General features: G+C 37.8%; 1 protein-coding gene across 5 annotated transcripts in view; it reads right to left on the bottom strand.

Annotated features, from left to right (window-relative positions):
- Positions 1-15,875, bottom strand: part of LOC128700162 (tudor domain-containing protein 1) — a 58,591-nt gene that overhangs the window by 688 nt on the left and 42,028 nt on the right. For 4 of the 5 annotated variants that reach the window (XM_053793144.2, XM_053793142.2, XM_053793145.2 and 1 more), the window contains 4 exons: positions 14,325-14,486; positions 5,468-5,688; positions 3,948-4,037; positions 1,770-1,894 (listed from right to left, as the gene is read on the bottom strand). In XM_053793144.2, coding sequence (XP_053649119.1) covers positions 1,770-1,894; positions 3,948-4,037; positions 5,468-5,688; positions 14,325-14,486 — 598 coding nt within the window. The remainder of the gene's footprint in view (positions 1-1,769; positions 1,895-3,947; positions 4,038-5,467; positions 5,689-14,324; positions 14,487-15,875) is intronic. The other variant, XM_053793146.2, reaches the window with a different exon arrangement.

Raw genomic sequence — 15,875 nt, 5'->3', positions numbered from 1 at the left:
ATATACCACACAAGCATTATAAATCTAATTCACAATACAGTATGGCCCCACTCATATGGAAGGTTAGGTTCCAGGCTACTGCCGAAAAGAAGATCACCATTTTTTCCACTTTTAAATGCAAATAAATTCCATATAACAAGTTTACACTAACATATATTAAGTTAGCAATAGAATTAGGCATTAAAAAAACAATAAAAAGTAAAATATACACACAGTGCACACATTACTTACCTTAAAATATTTGTATTCTTAATGTAGGGTTAGAGGTGAAGAGTATTTATTTATAGATAGTCAGGTGTGGGAGATATGGTAGCCCGCCTGGCCACCCCACCTACTACGACATTTAAAGAGCCCTAGAGCGATAAAATGCATATACAGTACACTCATTACTTACCTTAAAATATTTGTAGTCTTAATGTAGGGTGAGAGGCGAGTAAGCGAGATAAAAACGAATAAACGAGAGAGAGAATGAGTAAGAGGACAGAGCTGCGAATACTATGTAAACAAATGGATGAAAGTGTCTGTATAGTTCACACATGTTCATACAAACACCTTGCATTGTGTACAAGTTGTCTACACAGTGGTACAGTAGAATAAATAAAGAGCAACACTTCCATTCTCATGTAACAACGTTTTAGAAGGAATGATATTCTAACAAGTTAGTACAGAAGAATAAATAAACAGCAACATTCCCATTCTCATGCAACACACCATTTTTAGAGTGAATGATATTATTATAATCAAATAAAAAAGTGCTAAACCCACAAGGGTCATGAATAGCTATAGAGTGAAGGCATATGAAAGGAATATTTTTCTACAGTTATCCCCCAGTAACTGATATTTAACTAGAGAAAATTGTAATTCTTCCGACACCCCTACAAACTGCTTGGTAAACACATCTCATATTTATGTCAATTTTTATACTGAGTGTATGTATCGTTTACATTACGCAGCATGTTTATTACATAATTTTGAAAAAAACATCATAGATGGATTAATGGAAATGTGTATATTATCGTAATATATGACATTGAATGCGCCCAAGAGAGTATTATATGGCATCTTAGTGATTTTAATGTGTACCTGCACATCAGCAGTGTAAGTATATTTAGGTACAGGTATATATAATTATCAGAGTACATATAAAATATGCAATAACTTTAAAACACTTGAAATTTTGGAAAGTTTCCAGACATAATAGAGATATGTGCTCATGGAGAATGTAAACAAACTGGGTGGGGCGCGTTGTATTAGAAAGATGGGGAGCCGTATGGCAAGTTTTGGTCATAATTTGAACTCGCTGTATTAGCGGAATGCTGTAAGGTGAAACACCGTAAAAAGGGGCCCTACTGTATATCCCACATAAAGCCTTTTAACTTGAATTACATAAATATACCACATATTACATTCAATATATTAAGAAGATAATATGAATTATTTAAAGAGTGCTATGTGTATATAATACAATGTCCTACTGCATTGTCAGTTTTATTATACACCTTGTATTAGCTTAGTTCTAGTTTAATTCTGCCCAAAATGTTGTACATAATTACTTGTTTTTCTAAATGAATTTAAATAATTTGTTAACACATATTAAAACATGTACAGTACCTTCAGAAAATAAACTGTATTACTTATTTACTATGGTGGGAAATTACCACTACAAAAATTAGGGGCTTCTATTATGCTTTTAATTAATATTATGTCAAAATTTTAATATGAATTACTGAATCTAAAAAACTAATTTGAATTTATTAAACTAGTATCACCTGTCAATATGATTGACATGAGCAACCAATGTACGGCCTTCTGTAAGTTGTGTCAGGTAGCTACCAGCTGAAGGATGCCAACCATCGCGTGGAGACTCCACGCCCGTTAACCAGCAATCAACAGCCTTGGAAGAAAATATTTTTTCAAGCATTTTAAAATATTCAAGCCTTATTAATGGAATATTATACCGTACCAAAGTCCAGTCTTGACTGAGGTCATGGCTTGAGAGTTGCACGAGACTCACTTGCTCATTCAGTGTAGTTAAAAGACAATATCAAGAACAGAAGTAAACCTGGATACTGTCTTGCGACTTGCAATGAATGAGCAAATGATCCACAAGCAGCTCATGAGCCATGGCTGAACCATATCTTCCATAGTCAATGTACGTATGTACTAAGACTCACACACAAGGAATTTTTAGATACGTGACAGTAATACCTATCACTTAGATTTACAAAGTTTTTAAAGAGAAGTGCAAGTGTTGAGAACATGTAAAGTAACATTTATCATTGCTAGGAAAAACTTCTTTAAATGAAGCAGCTGAAGGTCTTCATGTTGGAATGGAAAATAGCCAAATCTCCTAAAACCTTCCTTACTGGAGAAATTACTGTATCAACAAGACATTACAGTTGGTAACAGTGGCACAGCCCCAAATACCTCTTTTTTCTAATTAATTGCTAATTTTTACTATTGTACTATTATGTATATTTTACTACTGATATTTTAAGAGATTTCACATACCAAAAGTAACATGTTTTTTAAATTCAATTTCTTTGACTTTATCAGCAGCTTATTATTTTTAAGTCCCTAGATTGAAATATACTGACTTACGAGTTACCCATAATGAAATCCTGGTTAAACTATTGATTTGCAAAATTATGTCAGCTGTTTCTTTAAGAAATGATAAATTCAAACCTCAAACAGCAGATACTTAGATACCACATTTTTTTGATCCATTAGTGCTAATTCTCTTGGAATTTTATGCAATGTTTACAATTCATGTCACTCACAGCAGCACTGCTAATCTGACTACATGTATAACTCACTCTCATGGTTATTGGAGGCATTACCATCAACACAATAAAACAATATGATAAATATTTACATTTATGTTTTTTTTTGTGTGTGTTTTTTTTAGCACATCGGCCATTTCCCACCAAGGCAGGGTGACCCAAAAAAGAGAAACACTTTCATCATCAGTCACTCAATCACCATCTTGCCAATGGCATGCCAATACTACAGTTCAAAAACTAACATATCTCTACCATGCCTTCAGAATGCAGGCACTGTACTTTCCACCTCCAAGACTCAAGTCCAGCTAACCAGTTTCCCTGAATTCCTTCATAAATGTTACCTTGCTCACATTCCAACAGTATGTGAAGAAATAAAAACCACTTGTCTCCACTTACTCCTATCTAACACATTTTAGCACATGCCTGCTGGCATCCAAGTCCCTTGTATACAAAGACACTTTCATTCCTTTCCTCTAACCTTTCCTAGGATGACCCCTACCCCTTCTTCCCTCCACTACAGATTTATATACCCTCCAAGTCATCCTATTTTGCTCCATCCTCAATAACCCCTCAAGCCACCTCAATAACCCCTCAAGCCACCTCAATAACCTCTCAATTAGCCCAGATGTTTGGGAGTGATTTATTGGAAGATTGGCCTATGAAAACTGAGGCATCTGTGGAGATAAAGAACATTGTCCATGGAAGCAAAATGAATATACCAGAGTATAGTGGTAGCAATATTGTTATATGGTGTGAAAGCATCGGGTTTTAATGTTGCAGTTAGGAAACTGACAAGGAATTGAGTTGTTGTATTTGAGGACGTGTGATGTGAACATTATGCAGAGAATTTGGAGGTTGGAGATTAGATAGGGTTCGATTACTAAGAGTATTATTTGGAGGATGGAGGAGGTTTGGGTATTAAGGGGAGATGGAGCAGAACAGAATGACCGAGAGGGTGTATAAATTCGGAATGGAGGGAAGGAGGGGCAAGGACACATTACAGGAAAAATTGGAGGGAAGGGGTAAAGGAGGTTTAGAGTGCTAATAGTTCAAACATACAACTGGCTTTTGTGAATGCATTAGAGAGGAGTGGAGGCAAGTGGTTGTTATGATTTGAACAAGTGTTTGGGATAGTTCAGTAAATGTAAGCATTTAAACTCTTACTTGTGAGGGAGTATGAATAAACTGTACAGCAAGAGGATGCAGCTGATTTTCTGGAACCCAGTTTGTGTAACCGAAGTCAATAGAGAAAACCTGTTAAATAAAGTACTGTTAAGGAAAGTACTGTTTAGAATGTACTTTTAAGAAGTACTACAGGTCAGCCATCACTAATCTGGCATCACTGGGACATGTAGTGTACCAGATTAGTGAGTTTGCCAGATTACAGAGTGGTTAGGTTAGAACACACTTAATTAGCCTATCAATAGACTTTCTGCTACAACTTCCTCATTTTCATCACTGCTTTCTCCTCCACTGGCTTGCTGCTGTGGATTTAGAACCATCTGCACAATTTCTGAGTCAGTATAATGATGAAATTTGAGTCAGTATAATGATCTGAGTCAGTATAATGATCTGAGTCAGTATAATGATGAAATTTGAAATTTGCTAGCCGAAATTAGTGCCGGATTACTGATGGAACCGGATAACTGATTGCCGGATTAATGATGGCCGACCTGTATTAAGAAAAAATGTACTAAAAGTATATAAATACTAACAGAATTATTAAAATAAACAGCAGTACAGCAATATTCTTCTTATACACATAATGCTGATAACATAGATGCCTTGGGCATCTTGCAAAAAAAACTTTTATTTTTAGGCTTTTCTAAAATAAATTACCATGAGCTAAGTTACGCATTATGTAAGCTATTCAAATTTATTTAACAGCATGTACATATTTTTTGAAAATTTATGGTTGTATTAGGGCTAAAAATACTGCAATGTATTTATTTATAAGTAAACATATTGATACTATAACATGATTCTAACATATAGGAGCTCTATAGAAACTATGTATCATGCCAAGACAAAACCATTCTCATTGCTAAATTTACAAACTGTAATGCAGTTACCTAGCCTTAATATTAATATACTCCATAACCTGTATCAATATAGAGTTTGAATTATTATTAGTCTGCTCAAAATGCCTAGTCATGCTAGGGATGATAGTGGCCCTCTCTGTAACTAGTATTTTAAAATATGTAAACCACACACTGTAATCTTTATAGAGAATAAACTTTTGATTTGATTTGATTATACTATAAGCCACTTAAAAAAGTTAAATATTACACAGAGTTCAAAATTAAGATGCAATGAGAATATATGTAAAGATATTATGTGTTTTCTTCTTTATGTTACCATGCCATGGTGGGAGAATGCTGTCAAGTTTAAATTTTCTTAATAAAGGAATAAAAATGGAAAAAGAAGCATAAGAAAAAGACTGGTGAAAGTAATAGTAGATTCAGTGGCCTCAGGTATTCAAAGACAAAAAAAAAAAAAAAGTGGGTATCACTTTCCATTCTCCCTCCATACAATCTGATATTCAGTCTTTTCTTGATTCAATTTTTTTTTTTACATCTTTGTTGTCTTGTCCTGGAACTCCCCTGGTAAATAAAGGTAAATTTTAACTCTGAATTTTTATCTTTTACACCAATATGCTATGCAATTTCCTATGACTCACATACCTGTACTAGGGAACTATACTTGTCTTCCTTTATACCTATGACACGAACTCTTGAACAATGGACCTTCCCATTCTTTTGTTCACATAGTGCCTTAAGTTCTCCAGGTGCAAGCAAACACTCTTGGGACTGGGGATGAGCTTTCTTGTAATATTTTTGCATGGCAGACATTAACAATTCCATTTCCATAGCTGATTTATCTACAAAACCTGGATAAAGAATTACTGTAAACAGATGTAAATTCCATTATACATATTTTCTTCACTCAGGTAACTTGAACAACTCAGAAATTTGTAAGAACTTATATAAATTCGAAAAATTTAGATCTTTTAAAGTTTACAATACAATTAATACCAATAAAAAAAATACTCTCCAATGCCATTATTTTACTTGAAACATAGAAATACAACAGTGCAGCAACTGTGACAATTTTCCAGAACATGCAAAGACCAGCAACTAAATTAAGTGGAAAACTAATGTGACAAAAAGTGGAAAATAAAAACAAATTAATACTAGTGCTATGTATCATACTACAATACAGTAATTTATTTAGCACTCCATTGTTCTCACTACCATTTAGCCGATCACAACTCTTACATTTTGTATAACCTTAATACTGTTTCCCCACTTCAAATTTCATTACCTAATTTACATATCTTAGTAATGTTGGTATTTCACAAGCATTTCTGATGTCATTTCATTTTGCTGTTTATCAGAATTACACTATTTTTGCTATCATGCTAGATGCTAAGTGCTCTACCATAAACACTGACTGAATAAGGATGACTATTGAAGTACTGAGGGCAATGTTCTTAATGTGCCACTGAGTGCTTCATCACATGATTTACACCTGCATCAGCTGATTTTTTTCCCTGACCAATTAACACCTAATGAATTAAAGATGCAGAGTAAGCCATTTATTTAATCATGTCTTGCATCCTGTGGGATTTTATGTAATATATGTATGTATAGTTTTTATTAAATTTTTTTATTAATACATTAGCCATTTTCCACCAAGGCAAGGTGATCCGGAAAAGAAGAAACACTTTCATCATCATTCACTCCATCACTGGCTTGCCAGAGGTGTGCCAACACTACGGTTCAAAAACTGCAACATATCTCCACCTCACCTTTAGAGTGCAAGCACTATGCTTCCTATCTCCAGAACTCAAGTCTGGTTAACTGGTTTCCCTTCATTCCTTCATCAATGTTACTTTGCCTACACTCCAACAGCATGTCAAGTCATAAAAACCATTTGCGTCCACTCACTCCTATGTAACATGCTCACAAACGCTTGCACGCACATCCAACTCCTTTGGACAAAAAGACGCCTATACCCTCTCCCTCCTACCTTTCATAAGACAACCCCTACCCCACTTTCCTTCCACTACAGATTTATATGCTCTCCAAGTCATTCTATTTTGTTCCATCCTCTCTAAATGTCCAAAGCACCTCAACAACTCCTCCTCAGCTCTGGATAATACTTTTATAAACCCAGCATCTTCTAATCTCCAAACTACGAAATCTCTGCATAATATTTATGCCACACACTGTCTCCCACTACCTCCAGCCTCCTTCTTGCTGCAACATTCACAACCCATGCTTCACACCCATATAAGAGTGTTGGTATCACTATACTCTCGTACACTCCCTTCTTTGCCTCCATGGATAACGTTCTGTCTCCACAAATACCTCAATGCACCACCCACCTTTTTTTCTTCATCAATTCTATGGCTAACCTCATCCTCCACAAACCCATCTGCTGAAAAGTCTACTCGCAAATATCTGAACACATTCACTTCTTCCATACTCCCTCCCTCCAATCTGATATCTAATTTTTCTTTACCTAACTCATTAGATATTCTCATCACCTTACTCTTATCAATGTTCCCTTTCAACTTTCTTCCTCTACACACCCTCCCAAACTTGTCCACTAACCTTTGCAACTTCTCTTCAGAATCTCCCAAAAGCACAGTATCATCAGCAAAAAATAACTTTGTCAACTCCCATTTTATATTTGATTCCTCATAATTTAATTCCACCCCTCTCCCGAACACCTAGCATTTACTTCTTTTATAACCCCATCTATAAAATGTTAAACAACCATGGTGACATTATGCATCCCTGTCTAAGGTCCATTTTTTTCTGGAGGTATTGGGAAGATGGAGGGAATATTTTGAGGAATTGTTAACCCTTTGACTGTTTCAGGCCCCTTTCTGAAACTAGTCATTCTGTCCCTAAATTTAAGAAAAAAAACAAAAAAAAAAAAAAAAAATTATTTTTTCTTATAAAATGATGGAGAATCTTCTCCCGATGGTAATGACACCAAAAGTTCGAAATTTGGTCGAAAACTCATGGAATTACGCTCCCGCAAAGTTAGCGGTCTCGGCAACATATGCGTATCGGCGATTTCGCCGAATTTGAGCCCTATTTTCAGTCAATTCCTTTGTGCCAGTTGACCACACTCATAGCTATTTCTTTAGAACTCCATTTTATCTATAAGCTGAGTACAAGAAACCTCCCATTTACCAATTTGGACTACCCAATATAGTGGTCAGAAATTGGCAATTTGGCCAATTTCACGCAAACTAAAAAAGATGCCAATTTCAAAATAGGGTCCAGAATAAACAAGGTAGACATTCTTGGCACTAAAATAACATATCCTCTGTTCATTAGTCACATCTCTAGGCCCCTCTTATATTATTATTGCTTTCTATTTTGATTTTCTATTCATACAAAAAAATACAAAATTTACTGTTAAGCAGACTACTGCATTATTGTAAAAATGGTATAAATAATATCAGTGCACTAGTGAAAGAATATTAGACTCCCCAGTTGACGTATATTGGACGTGTAGTGTGATTTGTTTACTCCTGAACATTGGTAAAAATCGATCATTTCCGCTACTTTGAGCTCAGTTTCAAGGACGTTTTCATCTTCAAAGTAATGAAAATCATCTCTATTTCTGTAATATGTTTTCCATTTTATCACCTAAGACCATGAAAATGCAAATACATCAATAAATACTATAAGAAAATACACCTCTAAGTCGGCGTTTTAATCCAAAAAAACAGAGTTTTTTTTTTCTCATTACGCACTGTGTGCTGCAGGATTTTTTTTATGTGGTGCACACTGACCACACAGACCCATTCTCTCACATGTGGGCCTACCAGCTTTCTTCCGCTTGATTTGAAGCCGCTAGAATTTTTTTTATTATTTATTATCACACTGGCCGATTCCCACCAAGGCAGGGTGGCCCGAAAAAGAAAAACTTTCACCATCATTCACTCCATCACTGTCTTGCCAGAAGGGTGCTTTACACTACAGTTTTTAAACTGCAACATTAACACCCCTCCTTCAGAGTGCAGGCACCGTACTTCCCATCTCCAGGACTCAAGTCCGGCCTGCCGGTTTCCCTGAATCCCTTCATAAATGTTACTTTGCTCACACTCCAACAGCACGTCAAGTATTAAAAACCATTTGTCTCCATTCACTCCTATCAAACACGCTCATGCATGCCTCCTGGAAGTCCAAGCCCCTCGCACACAAAACCTCCTTTACCCCCTCCCTCCAACCTTTCCTAGGCCGACCCCTACCCCGCCTTCCTTCCACTACAGACTGATACACTCTTGAAGTCATTCTGTTTCGCTCCATTCTCTCTACATGTCCGAACCACCTCAACAACCCTTCCTCAGCCCTCTGGACAACAGTTTTGGTAATCCCGCACCTCCTCCTAACTTCCAAACTACGAATTCTCTGCATTATATTCACACCACACATTGCCCTCAGACATGACATCTCCACTGCCTCCAGCCTTCTCCTTGCTGCAACATTCATCACCCACGCTTCACACCCATATAAGAGCGTTGGTAAAACTATACTCTCATACATTCCCCTCTTTGCCTCCAAGGACAAAGTTCTTTGTCTCCACAGACTCCTAAGTGCACCACTCACTCTTTTTCCCTCATCAATTCTATGATTCACCTCATCTTTCATAGACCCATCCGCTGACACGTCCACTCCCAAATATCTGAATACGTTCACCTCCTCCATACTCTCTCCCTCCAATCTGATATTCAATCTTTCATCACCTAATCTTTTTGTTATCCTCATAACCTTACTCTTTCCTGTATTCACCTTTAATTTTCTTCTTTTGCACACCCTACCAAATTCATCCACCAATCTCTGCAACTTCTCTTCAGAATCTCCCAAGAGCACAGTGTCATCAGCAAAGAGCAGCTGTGACAACTCCCACTTTGTGTGTGATTCTTTATCTTTTAACTCCACGCCTCTTGCCAAGACCCTCGCATTTACTTCTCTTACAACCCCATCTATAAATATATTAAACAACCACGGTGACATCACACATCCTTGTCTAAGGCCTACTTTTACTGGGAAAAAATTTCCCTCTTTCCTACATACTCTAACTTGAGCCTCACTATCCTCGTAAAAACTCTTCACTGCTTTCAGTAACCTACCTCCTACACCATACACTTGCAACATCTGCCACATTGCCCCCCTATCCACCCTGTCATACGCCTTTTCCAAATCCATAAATGCCACAAAGACCTCTTTAGCCTTATCTAAATACTGTTCACTTATATGTTTCACTGTAAACACCTGGTCCACACACCCCCTACCTTTCCTAAAGCCTCCTTGTTCATCTGCTATCCTATTCTCCGTCTTACTCTTAATTCTTTCAATTATAACTCTACCATACACTTTACCAGGTACACTCAACAGACTTATCCCCCTATAATTTTTGCACTCTCTTTTATCCCCTTTGCCTTTATACAAAGGAACTATGCATGCTCTCTGCCAATCCCTAGGTACCTTACCCTCTTCCATACATTTATTAAATAATTGCACCAACCACTCCAAAACTATATCCCCACCTGCTTTTAACATTTCTATCTTTATCCCATCAATCCCGGCTGCCTTACCCCCTTTCATTTTGCCTACTGCCTCACGAACTTCCCCCACACTCACAACTGGCTCTTCCTCACTCCTACAAGATGTTATTCCTCCTTGCCCTATACACGAAATCACAGCTTCCCTATCTTCATCAACATTTAACAATTCTTCAAAATATTCCCTCCATCTTCCCAATACCTCTAACTCTCCATTTAATAACTCTCCTCTCCTATTTTTAACTGACAAATCCATTTGTTCTCTAGGCTTTCTTAACTTGTTAATCTCACTCCAAAACTTTTTCTTATTTTCAACAAAATTTGTTGATAACATCTCACCCACTCTCTCATTTGCTCTCTTTTTACATTGCTTCACCACTCTCTTAACCTCTCTCTTTTTCTCCATATACTCTTCCCTCCTTGCATCACTTCTACTTTGTAAAAACTTCTCATATGCTAACTTTTTCTCCCTTACTACTCTCTTTACATCATCATTCCACCAATCGCTCCTCTTCCCTCCTGCACCCACTTTCCTGTAACCACAAACTTCTGCTGAACACTCTAACACTACATTTTTAATCCTACCCCATACCTCTTCGACCCCATTGCCTATGCTCTCATTTGCCCATCTATCCTCCAATAGCTGTTTATATCTTACCCTAACTGCCTCCTCTTTTAGTTTATAAACCTTCACCTCTCTCTTCCCTGATGCTTCTATTCTCCTTGTATCCCATCTACCTTTTACTCTCAGTGTAGCTACAACTAGAAAGTGATCTGATATATCTGTGGCCCCTCTATAAACATGTACATCCTGAAGTCTACTCAGCAGTCTTTTATCTACCAATACATAATCCAACAAACTACTGTCATTTCGGCCTACATCATATCTTGTATACTTATTTATCCTCTTTTTCTTAAAATATGTATTACCTATAACTAAACCCCTTTCTACACAAAGTTCAATCAAAGGGCTCCCATTATCATTTACACCTGGCACCCCAAACTTACCTACCACACCCTCTCTAAAAGTTTCTCCTACTTTAGCATTCAGGTCCCCTACCACAATTACTCTCTCACTTGGTTCAAAGGCTCCTATACATTCACTTAACATCTCCCAAAATCTCTCTCTCTCCTCTGCATTCCTCTCTTCTCCAGGTGCATACACGCTTATTATGACCCACTTCTCGCATCCAACCTTTACTTTAATCCACATAATTCTTGAATTTACACATTCATATTCTCTTTTCTCCTTCCATAACTGATCATTTAACATTACTGCTACCCCTTCCTTTGCTCTAACTCTCTCAGATACTCCAGATTTAATCCCATTTATTTCCCCCCACTGAAACTCTCCTACCCCCTTCAGCTTTGTTTCGCTTAGAGCCAGGACATCCAACTTCTTTTCATTCATAACATCAGCAATCATCTGTTTCTTGTCATCCGCACTACATCCACGCACATTTAAGCAACCCAGTTTTATAAAGTTTTTCTTCTTCTCTTTTTTAGTAAATGTATACAGGAGAAGGGGTTACTAGCCCATTGCTCCCGGCATTTTAGTCGCCTCATACGACACGCATGGCTTACGGAGGAAAGATTCTTTTCCACTTCCCCATGGACAATAGAAGAAATAAAAAGGACAAGAGCTATTTAGAAAAAGGGAGAAAAACCTAGATGTATGTATATATATATATGCATGTGCGTGTCTGTGAAGTGTGACCAAAGTGTAAGTAGGAGTAGCAAGATATCCCTGTTATCTAGCGTGTTTATGAGACAGAAAAAGAAACCAGCAATCCTACCATCATGCAAAACAGTTACAGGTTTTTGTTTCACAGTCATCTGGCAGGACGGTAGTACTTCCCTGGGTGGTTGCTGTCTACCAACCTACTACCTAGAATTATTGAGTATATATACGTCTGAAACACTGGCTCGTAAGACGTATATATACGACCAAAACAGTCAAAGGGTTAAATGTTGATGAAGATAGGGAAGCTGTGATTTCGTGTATAGGGCAAGGAGGAATAACATCTTGTAGGAGTGAGGAAGAGCCAGTTGTGAGTGTGGGGGAAGTTCGTGAGGCAGTAGGTAAAATGAAAGGGGGTAAGGCAGCCGGGATTGATGGGATAAAGATAGAAATGTTAAAAGCAGGTGGGGATATAGTTTTGGAGTGGTTGGTGCAATTATTTAATAAATGTATGGAAGAGGGTAAGGTACCTAGGGATTGGCAGAGAGCATGCATAGTTCCTTTGTATAAAGGCAAAGGGGACAAAAGAGAGTGCAAAAATTATAGGGGGATAAGTCTGTTGAGTATACCTGGTAAAGTGTATGGAAGAGTTATTATTGAAAGAATTAAGAGTAAGACGGAGGATAGGATAGCAGATGAACAAGGAGGCTTTAGAAAAGGTAGGGGGTGTGTGGACCAGGTGTTTACAGTGAAACATATAAGTGAACAGTATTTAGATAAGGCTAAAGAGGTCTTTGTGGCATTTATGGATTTGGAAAAGGCGTATGACAGGGTGGATAGGGGGGCAATGTAGCAGATGTTGCAGGTGTATGGTGTAGGAGGTAGGTTACTGAAAGCAGTGAAGAGTTTTTACGAGGATAGTGAGGCTCAAGTTAGAGTATGTAGGAAAGAGGGAAATTATTTCCCAGTAAAAGTAGGCCTTAGACAAGGATGTGTGATGTCACCGTGGTTGTTTAATATATTTATAGATGGGGTTGTAAGAGAAGTAAATGCGAGGGTCTTGGCAAGAGGCGTGGAGTTAAAAGATAAAGAATCACACAAAGTGGGAGTTGTCACAGTTGCTCTTTGCTGATGACACTGTGCTCTTGGGAGATTCTGAAGAGAAGTTGCAGAGATTGGTGGATGAATTTGGTAGGGTGTGCAAAAGAAGAAAATTAAAAGTGAATACAGGAAGGAGTAAGGTTATGAGGATAACAAAAAGATTAGGTGATGAAAGATTGGATATCAGATTGGAAGGAGAGAATATGGAGGAGGTGAATGTATTCAGATATTTGGGAGTGGACGTGTCAGCGGATGGGTCTATGAAAGATGAGGTGAATCATAGAATTAATGAGGGGAAAAGGGTTAGTGGTGCACTTAGGAGTCTGTGGAGACAAAGAACTTTGTCCTTGGAGGCAAAGAGGGGAATGTATGAGAGTATAGTTTTACCAACGCTCTTATATGGGTGTGAAGCATGGGTGATGAATGTTGCAGTGAGGAGAAGGCTGGAGGCAGTGGAAATGTCATGTCTGAGGGCAATGTGTGGTGTGAATATAATGCAGAGAATTCGTAGTTTGGAAGTTAGGAGGAGGTGCGGGATTACCAAAACTGTTGTCTAGAGGGCTGAGGAAGGGTTGTTGAGGTGGTTCGGACATGTAGAGAGAATGGAGCAAAACAGAGTGACTTCAAGAGTGTATCAGTCTGTAGTGGAAGGAAGGCGGGGTAGGGGTCGGCCTAGGAAAGGTTGGAGGGAGGGGTAAAGGTGGTTTTGTGTGCGAGGGGCTTGGACTTCCAGCAGGCATGCATGAGCGTGTTTGATAGGAGTGAATGGAGACAAATGGTTTTTAATACTTGACGTGCTGTTGGAGTGTGAGCAAAGTAACATTTATGAAGGGGTTCAGGGAAACCGGCAGGCCGGACTTGAGTCCTGGAGATGGGAAGTACAGTGCCTGCACTCTGAAGGAGGGGTGTTAATGTTGCAGTTTAAAAACTGTAGTGTAAAGCACCCTTCTGGCAAGACAGTGATGGAGTGAATGATGGTGAAAGTTTTTCTTTTTCGGGCCACCCTGCCTTGGTGGGAATCGGCCAGTGTGATAAAAAAAAAAAATAATAATCTCTCTCTCCTACACACTCTTACCTGAGCCTCCTTATCCTCATAAAAACTCTTTACAGCATTTTGTAATTAGGTCTGATGATGATAGGAGTGAAAGAATCTAATCAATTTACTTACTGGCTTCTTGAAGACACTGTGTTCCAAAAGGAAGATGGACATAAAAGTGGCATGGAGTAATAACTGATGTTACTATAACTGCAAGTAAGGAATTCTCTTGTACTAATGGATGAAGCTCCAAATATTCTTGATGTACTTCCTCCTTTTCAACTGTTATACCATCTGAAAGTGAACAAAAATATACAAGCCATGTTAATGACAGTGATGAAATAAAATAAACAGTATAGCCTGAGAAGACAATATGCATGTACATAGCCTGTGCAGAAAGTTATATTGTTAGCTGCAAGAAAAACTTCTCATCACTAGAACATATGGCAACAGATAGTTGAAGTCAAGAATTTCTAAAAATCTCGAGAACAACTTGGACACCAATTGCAAGTGGAGCCATGCAGCCTCAAGAGTGGCCTCACATCCACCTCTTAGTCAAACTCTGTACTATGTTCAATGCAGCTCAGATGATGGTGAATTAGATGGATAATAATGTATAATTATCTTAGAATAGGAAAGTGATTTGTTCTTTGCTTCATACCTGCTCCACCTCTGAAGCAGAGAACATGGACTATAGTGTAGAATTCAACCCAAAGGCAGATGAGCACACTCTTGAAGTTGCAAGGCCCAAACTGCAACTGTTGCACAGACATCCAGACTTAACCATCTGTTTCACTGATCCAAAGATTGTTCTGTAGCTAGCATCATAACTTTACATGCAGATTATACACATACTCTATTCTTGGTACAATGTATTCAGTAACCTGCCTGGAAAGATCAAATCTTTAATATCAGCGTATGTAGACACAGTAAAGCTCATGGGAACAGAAATACAAGAGCAGTGTACTGAGGAAGGCAAATGCTAGTGGGCAAGAAGTGTTATTTATAAAACACTAGAACAAAATGTTTTATGGGACCTGATGACCTGTTGGAGTGTGAGCAGGGTAATATTTTGTGAAGGGATTCAGGGAAACTGGTTAGATGGACTTGAGTCCTGGAAATAGGAAGTACAATGCCTGCACTTTAAAGGAGGGGTTTGGGATATTGGCAGTTTGGAGGGACGTCTAAGCTGTCATAACTGAGCACCTCTACAAAGACTGATTATGTATGAGTGATGGTGAAAGTGTTGAATGATGATGAGTTTTTTCTTTCTTTTTGTGTTTTTCTTTCTTTATGGGTCACCCTGCCTTGGTGGGAAATGGCCGACATGTTAAAAAAAAAAGAACAAAATATTTTAAATTGCTCATGAAAGACACAGAAGGGCTTTAACAGACTATATACTAGACTACTGAAGAGTAGGCAAAGGCAAGAACTATTACTTAACATTTTTTGAAGGAAGCCGGTTAAAACAGATGAAAATTTAAAGAATACATTAAAATACAATTTTTTGATTGCAGAACTACTGAGCAAAGTATCCAAGACCCTAGTCCACAATTAGATAATTTCCTGTTATTTTCTTTAATGAATGTTTTATGTACATTTGTTAGCAACTAAGGAAGCACACAAAAGTAATACTAAAAAGGCACATGTTATTATTATGCACATAGGGAAGTACTAAACCTG

This window comes from Cherax quadricarinatus, chromosome 74 (assembly GCF_038502225.1).
Source record: "Cherax quadricarinatus isolate ZL_2023a chromosome 74, ASM3850222v1, whole genome shotgun sequence".
NCBI classification, from domain to species: domain Eukaryota; kingdom Metazoa; phylum Arthropoda; class Malacostraca; order Decapoda; family Parastacidae; genus Cherax; species Cherax quadricarinatus.
The sequence above is the reverse complement of the archived record's forward strand: the minus strand, read 5'-3'. Positions and strand labels throughout refer to the sequence as shown.